The sequence below is a fragment of the Stegostoma tigrinum genome, chromosome 7, assembly GCF_030684315.1.
Source record: "Stegostoma tigrinum isolate sSteTig4 chromosome 7, sSteTig4.hap1, whole genome shotgun sequence".
NCBI lineage: Eukaryota > Metazoa > Chordata > Chondrichthyes > Orectolobiformes > Stegostomatidae > Stegostoma > Stegostoma tigrinum.
Genome location: NC_081360.1, coordinates 75,474,864 through 75,485,361, shown reverse-complemented (window position 1 = coordinate 75,485,361; position 10,498 = coordinate 75,474,864). Strand labels below are relative to the sequence as shown.

Genomic DNA, 10,498 nt, shown 5'->3' with positions numbered 1-10,498 from the left:
TTGCATCAAGAATTCAAGGAGCTAGGCAGTAGATTAAAAGGCAGGGTCTCAATGTTCATAATCTCTGGATTACTCCCAGTGCCATGTGCTAGTGCATATAGGAATAGGAAAATAGGGCAGATGAATGCATGGCTCAAGAGTTAGTGCCAGAGGGTGGGATTTTGGTTTCCTGTATCACTGGGACCATTTTTAGGGATGGTGGAACATGCACAAATGGGACCATCTATACCTGAACCACTTTGGGCCCAACATCCTTGCAGGTAAGTTTGCTGTTGTTGGGAGGAGTTCAAGTTAGTCGAGCAGGGATGAGAGACACAGAATATCGATGAAACAGAGATACATCTTGCTACAGCAAAGAAAGCAAGCCAATGAGTTCAGAGATAGTAGGAACTGCAGATGCTGGGGAATCTGAGATAACAAGGTGTAGAGATGGATGAACACAGCAGTCCAAGCAGCATCAGAGGAGCAGGGAGGCTTACATTTTGGGCCTAGACCCTTCTTCAGAAACAGTGAGTTCAGCTATGTTCTATGTTGAGTATGAAGAGAGTAAGGCAAGGCTTGATGGTCTTTAAAAGCTAGGAGTGTAATAGGTAAAACTGATAAGTTATTGGTGTGGATTGACAGATGGATGTTTGATGTCGTCACAGAAGCATAGTTGAGGAAAGTGCAGGGTTGGTAATTCAACATTCTGGGTTATAGAATCTTTAGACGAGGCAGAGGAGGGTGTGAAAAGGGTGGTGGTGTAGCACAATTGAATAAGGAGTCAATTACTGCAATGAGGAAAGACAGCATTTTGAAAGGGTCCTCAAATGATGCTTTGTGGATACAATCTAGGAACGTTAAGGGCGCAGTCATTTTGGGGACCTATTATATACTCCCAGTAAACAGTCAGCAGGAAATAGAGGAGCAAATATGTAAACTGTTCACAGGGGTGTGTAAGAGTAATAAACAGGTAATTATACAATGGGATTTCAACTTTTCCAACATAAATTGGGATAGACATAGTGTAAGGGTTGAAAGGGGTGCATTTGTTGAAATGTATCCGGAGAGGTTTTTGTATCAACATGTAGAAACCCAACAAAAGATGGCACAGTGCTGGACCTGGTTTTGGAGAAAGAAGTTGGACAAGAGTTTGACGTGGCATTGGGGAAGCACTTTAATGACAGTGGTCACAATACGGAATGGATCAAATTTGTTCTGGACAAGGAAACAGATGGTCTGCAAATGATGGCTTTGGATTGAGGAGAGTAGATTTTATTAAAATAAAGCAGGATCTGGCTACAGTTGACCAGGAACAGCTCCTTGCAGGTAAGACTACAGGAGTGGGGCATTCAAAAAGAAGCTCATGAAAATATAGATCCGACATTTATCATTAAGAAGGAACTGTAAGAGCAATAAGTTCAGAGAAGTCTGATGTCAAGGACAATTCAGTACTGAATGAGAAGGGCTTTTAGCAAGTTCAAATGGAGCAATTCAGTAGCAGCCCTACAGGAATACAGGAAGGATGGTGGGGGTCGGGGAAAACTTAAGAAAGCAATTAGAAGACTGAAAAGGGGGCATGAGAAAGGATTGCAACAAAGTTGGGGAGAATCCTAAGATAAATACATTAAAAGGAAGCGGTTAACCAGGGAATCAGCAGGGCCTATCAGGGACAAAGGGAGCAACCTGTGTGTGAAGCCACAGGATATTAGAAGGGTGTTAAATGAATATTTCTCTTCAGACTTAGAATCATAGAATCACTGCAGAGCGGAAACAGGCCCTTTGTGCCAACTAGTCCACACCAACCCTCAGTTTCTCACCCAGATCCATCCCCCTATGACCACCTAATCTACATGTCCTGAACACTATGGGCAATTTAGCATGGCCAATCCACCTAGCCTGCACATCTTTGGACTGTGGGAGGAAACCTGAGCATCCCAAGCGAATGTGCAAACTCCACAGTGACAGTCAGCGGAGGGTGGAATCAAACCTGATTTCCTGGTATTGTGAGGCAGCAGTGCTACCCACTGAGCCACTGTGCTGTCCAATCGGGAAAAGGAGTATGTAGGTACAAAGTTCACAATAAAGGGAACATGAGGAATTTTCGCGGATTTACATAAAAAATAGGGAGATATTGGAAGCTCTGTTGGTCTTAAAAACAGACAAATCCCCTCGTCTGGATGCATTGCAACCCATCCTGCTGTGGGGGTTCTGAAAAAAAAATTAACTCTCTCTTGCCACAGGGAAAGTGCCAGAGGACTCAAGGACAGCTAATGTGGTTCCATTTTTCAAGACGTGTGGTAGTGAGGAAGCACAAAATTACACATCTGAGAGTCTCACAATTGTGGCAGGAAAACTATCGGAGAAAATTCCGAAGGAGCGAATTAATAACAACTTGGAAAAGCATGGGTTAATTAGGCATAGTCAGCTTGGATTTGTCAGGAGGCGGTTTATTAGAATTTGTTAGAACTTATTGAAAATGTGATCAAGTGCACAGATGAGGGAAATTCGTGAGTTTATATGGATTTTCAAAAAAGACCCACATGGGAGACTGATTGAGGAAGTTAAAAGCACATGCAATTGAGGGAAATTTGGTGAAATGGAACAGAAACTGGCTTAGTAATAGGAGTCAAACATAACCAGAACAAGGCTGTTTGAATGACTGGAGACCAGTGTCTCGAGGTGTACCACAAGGATCAGTAATAGGACCCTTAATTTTTGTTACATACACAAAAGACATAAATGAAAATGTGGACAGACTGTTAAAGCAAATTTTCAAGTAGGTTGGTTAAAGCGAACAAGTTAGTTGTAAGTTACAGGAAGATATAGATGGATTGGTCTGATGGTGAGACCAGTGGCAGATGGTATTTAATCCTGAACAGTGTGAGGTGATGCACTTTGGAAGAAGAAACAAGATGATGGAATATTAAACAAATGGCAGAACAGTGTAATTTACAGGAACAGAAGGATCTTGGGGTAATTATTCACAGATCCCTGAATTTGACAGAGCATGTGAATAAGATAGTTAAGAATGCATATCAGACATTTACTTTCATCAATCGTGGCATAGAGTATAACAGCAAAGAAATAAAATTGGGAGTAGTAGAGCATTGGTTAGGCCACATCTAGAGCTTTGGTCACCTCACTACAGGATGGATGTGATAGCCCGAGACGGGGTACAGAGGAGATTCGCCAGGATGTTGCCTGAGATGGTAAAACTGAGCTATAAGGGGAGACTAGTCGGCTTGAATTGTTTTATTTCGGGCAGAGAAGACTGAGCGGAGATATAACTGAGGTGTATAAGATTATGAGTATGGACAGGGTGAATAGAGAGCAGCTGTTCCCCTTGGTTCAGGACGGGGGGGGGGGGGGTCAATCACAAAAGGGCATAGCTTTAGGGTAAGGGACAGGAGATTTGGAGGAGATTTGGGAAAGAATTTTTTCACTCACCGGGTGGTAGGAATCTGAAATACACTGCCTGGGAAGGTAGTGGAGGTTAGAAACCTTACAACTTAAAAAAAAGGATGAGGATTTCAGATATCCCATATCCCTGAATGTTACAAGTGCAGGAAAATGGGATTAGCACACCTTTAGTGGTAGTTACGTTGGTACAGAATCAATAACCCAAAGGGCCTTTTGGCATTGTATGACTTTATGAATCAAGGTTTGAAGGCTTGGTGAGTGTTGCACAAGAATCAAGGTGGGAGGTGCGAGATCAACACATAATATTTTTAAAAATTATTTTTCTGTTTTTGGGTTAGGCAAAGTCAAAGTCATCACTAAATCTTCCAGAGGGCCCCTGGTCCTTCACAGCCCCTGCTGCCTCTGAATTGCAATGGTTCCTTTGTCCCCCATGGGACTTTAGTCTTTACTTCCCACTTATAATTCCCATAGGCCTCCAAATATACTGTTACCAAACTCCCACTCTGACCCTACATTTCTAAGCAGACCACCATGAACATTTTTAGGAAATGAAGGTCTTCCATTGAGAACATAAGAACGAGGAGCATGAGTAGCCAAATCTTGAGCCTGCTCTGTCATTCAATATGATCATGGCTGATCTCATCTTGGCCTCAACTTCACTTTCCTGTTCACTCTCCATACCTCTTCAGCCCATTACTCTTCCACTACTAATAAATGCCAAAATTCCATTTGCCTTCCTTATCACCTGCTGTACCTACATACTAGCTTTCTGCGATTTATGCACGAGGACACCAGATCTCTGAGTTCTGAAGCACTCAGAAGTTTCTCTCCATTTAGATAACAAGTTTCTTTTCCAGCGAGTTTTGAGAAGATTTGTAGCTCAGGTTGAGGTTCTGGATGTGAGTTTGCTCGCTGAGCTGGAAGGTTAGTTTTCAGACGTTTTGTCACCATTCTAGGTAACAACATCAGTGAGCCTCCGACGAAGTGCTGGTGTTATGTCCCGCTTTCTATTTATCTGGTTACGTTTCCTTGGGTTGGTGATGTCATTTCCTGCGTTGGTGACGCACTTCACTTTCAATAACAAAACCTACAGACAAACCAACGGTACACCCATGGGATCTCCGATATCAGGGTTCTTAGCAGAGGCAGTAATGCAGAGACTCGAACAAACAGCTCTGCCAATCATCCAACCCAAACTTTGGGTCCGCTGTGTGGATGACACCTTTGTCATCACTAAACAAAACAAATTAGAGGAAACCTTCAAGACCATCAATAATACCCTTACAGGCATAACATTCACAAAAGAGGAGGAAAACAACAACAAACTGCCATTCCTAGATGTCACAGTAGAGCAAACAGCCAATGGGGAACTTCAAACCAGCGTCTACAGGAAAACAACACATACGGACCAAATACTGAACTACAGGAGCAACCATCCCAACACCCACAAACGAAGCTGCATTAGAACATTATTCCAACGAGCCACCACACACTGCAGCACAGAGGAACTACGAAGAGCAGAGGAAAATCACCTATACAGCGTATTCAAAAAGAATGGGTACCCTATGAACACAGTCCGCCGATTCCTCAGCAATAAACCCAAACAAACAGACAAAACGGGTCAGAAACCATAACCACTCTCCCCTACAAAGACATTTCCGAAATGACTGCCAGACTACTTGGACCTCTTGGCATCAGGGTAGCCCACAAACCCACCAACACACTAAAACAGCAGCTAATGAACTTAAAAGACCCTATACAGACAACAAATAAAACGAACGTCATCTACAAAATACCTTGCAAGAACTGTGACAAACACTACATTGGACAAACTGGCAGAAAGCTAGCCACCAGGATACACGAACATCAACTAGCCACAAAACGACATGACCCACTAGCACTCGTATCCTTACATACAGATGAGGAAGGACACCACTTTGATTGGGACAACACATCCATCCTAGGACAAGCCAAACAGAGACATGAACGAGAATGCCTCGAAGCATGGCATTCCAACCGGAACTCCATCAACAAACACATTGGCTCCAAATCAATCGACCATCCCCTGAGAAAAAGAACAGGAAATGACATCACCAATGCAGGAAATGACATCACCAACCCAAGGAAACCTAACCAGATAAATAGAAAGCGGGACATAACACCAGCGCTTCGTTGGAGGCTCACTGATGATGTTACCTAGAAAGGTGACGAAACGTCTGAAAACTAACCTTCCAGCTCAGCGAGCAAACTCACATCCAGAAGTTTTTTTTCTATTCTTCCAACCAAAACGGACGACGTCACACTTATCCACATTAAACTGTGCCAAATTTTGACACATTCATCTAACATATCCATATGTTTCTTACATTTCTTATTTCTTGATTGAAACTTACTAGCCCAACTATTTTAATGTCTTCTGCAAATCTGGCTACTGTACCTTCACCATTGCATCCAGGTCATTAATACAGATTGTATGGCTGAAGCCTAAGGACTGAAACCTTAACATCCCATTAATCATAGCTTGCCAAACAGGGAGAAAAAAACATTTACTCCGACTCTCTGCTTTTTCTTGGTAAGCCAATCCTCCATCCAAGTTCATGAATTAACTCAAATCTCATGTGATTTTACCTGGTGTACTAACATTTTGTGCGTACCTTGTCAAATACTTTCTGTAAGCCTAAATTCACATTTACAGAACATGCATCATCTACTTCATTTGTTACATCTTTAAAGAACTGTAGTAATTTAATCATACACGAATTACTCTTCATAAAACCATGCTTATTCTGATGGATTACATTTGAATTTACAAATGTCCCTTAAAAATGAATTCTAACAATTTTCCAATCAGACGGTAAACTAATTGGTCTATGGTTTCCTACTTTCTGCCTTCATCCCTTTCTCAATAATGGCCTCATAACAGCATTTTTCCAATCCACTGGAACCTTTCCCATGTCCAGGGAATTTTAGAGTGTTTTCACCAATGGATCCACTATCTGTTAAACTTTCTTTAAGACTCTTGGATGTGGTCATCAGGCCTGCAGATTTACTTGCCTTAATTCCAATAATTTGGTCAGTACTGATGATTGTTCTAAGTACCTCACTTTCTGTACCGCCACATTATATTATTACTGGGAAAATGGAGGCAAAATTTTGATTTAGCATCGCAGCTATTTCTGTGCTTCGCATTATTAACTCTGCAAATTCATCTTTCAAAGGATCCACATTTCTTTTAGCTATGCTCTTGCTTTTTATATTCTTACGGGAGCTTTTGCTATTCAGCTTTATATTTTGCATGAGCTTTTTCTCATAATTTACTTTTGCTCTTTTTATTATTTACTTTTGGTAAACTGTTGATCCTTAAAAACTTCCCAATTTTCCAGTCTGCCACTGGCCTTTGCAATATTGCATGTCTTAGATTTTGTCTTTATGATGTCTTTAACTTCCTTGCTGAGTCATGGATGAATGTTGTACCACTCCCATAATCTATCTGCTTTCCTGGAATGTATTTGAGTTTGAGGAACTGAACACCTCCTTAAACATCTGCCATGGTTTACCAATTGTCCTACCTTTTAGTTTTCCCACGCAGTCTATTAGGACCAGGTCTGTCTCATGCCTACGTAACTACCTTGATTTGATGCCAGACGCTATTTTGCGATTCCAGTTTCTTGCCTTCCAAATGAATTTGCAATTCTTGCATGTTATGATCACTCTTCCTTGGAGGATCTTTTACAATGAGATCATTAATTAATCCCACTTCATCACATAATACCATATCTAGAATAACTTGCTCCCTGGTTGGTTCCACAACATATTGTTCAAAGATACAATGTCTAATACATTCAATGAATTCCCCCTTGAGGTTATCCGGGGCAATTTGATTTGATTATTCCAGTTTATAAGCAGGACAGGTAATGCACGTTTCCAGACTATGATGGTGGCCCACCCAGTTAAAAAATTAGGTCCCTGGTTTCTGGAATTTGTTTATTTTCAACTGGCAAAGTAATTAGTTCTTGGTTCAGTCACTAGATGGAGCACCTCTATTCGAGCTGGGATCAAAGAGAATATTAGAAATCACAAAAGAATGAAACTCAATAGATTATGCCCCACATAAAAATAACTTCCAGCTGGCAGTGTTGTATCACTGTCAACTCTGGCACAATCTATCGTCCAGAATATTCTTGATCTACCATCGAAGTAGATGGAGGTGGGCAGTTGCAGTTATGTAATCAAAGTAAAAATATCAGCAATATTATTTCATTTTGATATGCCTGAAATAAGCACTGTAGCAAATAATTAGAAAATGTTTTACTAATTTAAAACAGATTATTGTATTCAAACTGCTCTCAGCATGAAAATTAAGGTCAATTACTTTTAAACAACCATCTCAAAACTCATTTTAAGTTTTTATTCAAATTTTAATGGTGTGTAGTTCATGCAACCATACTTTCTGAATTTGTGATATGACAGTAAACAGATACATTGATAACTTAAACCCATCAGCTTCTTTTACCTCCATTTTTAAAAATAGTTGAGTTCTCTTGTCTAACAAAAATGATTTTCACAAAACAATAGTCTACAGAAATGAACGCTGTTACAAATTAGTGCATTCAATTGCATTTATAAAGTCTTACAAAGTTTCTCTAACGTAACATAAGCTTCATGAAATATATTGATGCATAATAAATAAAATAGCAAAACATAAGCAAATCAATTGCTATGTAAAGTCAATTTGAGGCATTGCAAATCACTGTGCTGAAACTGGAGTTTTCTACAAAATCAACAGTATTACCTTAGCACAGTGTCTCAGACAAATGACTTGATAACAATACCTATTCATTCTTAAAAGGGCTACCTTCCCCAGAGGCTCAGCATAATTATCCAGTGAGTACCTGGAAGATCTCAGTTTCGATTCTTGGTCTGTGCTGAGTTAAATGATCTTAGCTGGGGTATCACTTAGGGTGTTTCAATGGTCTCAGCACCAGCTGGGCTAGGGGAATGGAAAATCACCAGGGTTTTCACATCTGATCACTATCCAACAGCCCCACTGGAAGTGCACGTATTGACGTCAGGCAAGGATAGTGTTAAGCTCGTCTGTGATGTCCCCTGCGGTTAAATACCCGTATGACACACACACACGAATAACAGCCATTTGGATGAGATACTGGGGGGGCGACCAGCACCCCTGGACTTGGATCCCAAAGATTTAGCGCCTTCATGAGAGAAGGGCAGAGGAGAAAATTCGCAAGAAATTTCCTTTAATTGTAAAAGGGATAAACACATCGTATGTATATTTGGGAAAACTAATTTGATCAAGTGACCTTCAGTGTCTTAACATCTTTCTTAGGCATTTCAAATGGGTAGTCTTCAGAAATGCTCTTCCATTATTCAAGTTTCACACTGTTGGACTGTGGATTGCTGAACTATTCCATTGTTTTGGGTCCATTGGTAGCACAAAGATATAGTGTTTTGACTTTAGCTATGATGTGATCTCAAGTTCTAGAAGGTTGCTGAACATTACAAACCATTTTCACACAATTGTAACAAAGGTCTTTAACATTTCTGCCAAAAATGTGAATTTAACCCTCAAAAAAAATCTGTACAGTAGAAATTCCAAACTGTAAACAAGGTATACAAACACTGAAAAAGAAAATGGTGGTTCACAAACCAACCATGTACTTCATATACCACTGGCCATTAAGGACATGTGCTATTGAATGGTACATCCCTTTCAGGCTGTAATGCAGAATTTCAACAGCATGCATAACACAAAGGTGGGTTGGGGACAGTCGTTAAATCACGTGCAATATTGCTCCTAACTGGCCAATCAGGCTCAGATCAATTAATTTCCTTGGACATCAACCATAATTTTGTACAGAGAGTAGTTATTGAGTAAAGTGTTAAAGACTTGTTTGGCCTTTCCCAATTATTCAGTGAAAGGCTTTGCAATATGGCTGCTGATGCAATTCTGCACAGCCTGGTCTAACAACAAGGCACACATTAATTTAAAAAAAAGAAACTTAAAATCACGTGAACTGAATAGGAAGGATGAAAATCATTTAAGGCTGTTTAAGTGGCTGAGAGAAAAGCATGTAAACTAATTTGAAGCTGAAGACCATACTGGAACACATCCTTCAGCAGAGCAATTAAAGACAGTTAAAGTTCAGGTGTGACCTCTGTATGCAAACAAGGAGTTTATCCTGTATGGGTGCAAGGTACAAATACCTTTACGCAAAAGTCAGTAGCGAGATCAGTACCTAAGTCCTCGGGTGTAATTATGACTGTTTTAACCGTTTACGTGGAATACCAAATGGTGGGCACTGTGCAGTCGCCAATGCTCGGAAGGCCTCTGCAACTAAATGCGGGTGGGAGTGAATCATCGACTTCCAGCCTTCTGTCTCCATCACATCTGTGGCATGGCTGCAAGTAATTCAAATGATGAAGTTCATCAGCAGGAATAACAATGAGAATGACTTGTATTCAAGTGTCACTACCTGTTATTTACATTTATAAAATGAGAACACAACCATCTATCATTGAAGGATCCAGGTTAGGTGGTCAAGTTTTCTTTCTGCAACTTCTGCATCCTTCGACACGTGGCTTCAGATTTTTCATCTGTGGCTAAAAGCAGCAGCTTTCCAGTGAACTGATGAAATACACACATATCCTTAAAATGATCTCAACTCTGGAAATGAGAGATAATGGGACCTGCATATGCTGGAGAAACCAAGATAACAAAGTGTGGAGCTGGATGAACACAGCAGGCCAAGCAGCATCTTAGGAGCACAAAAGCTGATGTTTTGGGCCTAGACCCTTCATCAGAAAAGGGGGATGGGGAGAGGATTCTGAAATAAAAGAGTGAGAGAGGGGAGGCAGACTGAAGATGGATAGAGGAGAAGATAGGTGGAGAGGAGAGTATGGGTGGGGAGGTAGGGAGGGGATAGGTCAGTCCGGGGAGGACAGACAGGTCAAGGGGACGGGATGGGGTTAGTAGGTAAGAAATGGAGGTGCCGCCTGAGGTGGGAGGAGGGGACAGGTGAGAGGAAGAACAGGTTAGGCAGGCGGGGACGAATTGGGTTGGTTTTGGGATGAAGTG

At 41.0% G+C, this 10,498-nt stretch overlaps 1 protein-coding gene across 8 annotated transcripts in view; it reads right to left on the bottom strand.

The window, feature by feature from the left end:
* Window positions 1–7,796: 7,796 nt before the first annotated feature.
* spopla (speckle type BTB/POZ protein like a) overlaps window positions 7,797–10,498 on the bottom strand; it is a 198,277-nt gene continuing 195,575 nt past the window's right edge. For all 8 annotated transcript variants that reach the window (XM_048534638.2, XM_048534634.2, XM_048534633.2 and 5 more), the window contains one exon: window positions 7,797–9,822. In XM_048534638.2, the coding sequence (XP_048390595.1) occupies window positions 9,678–9,822 (145 nt within the window). In that variant the 3' untranslated portion in view covers window positions 7,797–9,677. The remainder of the gene's footprint in view (window positions 9,823–10,498) is intronic.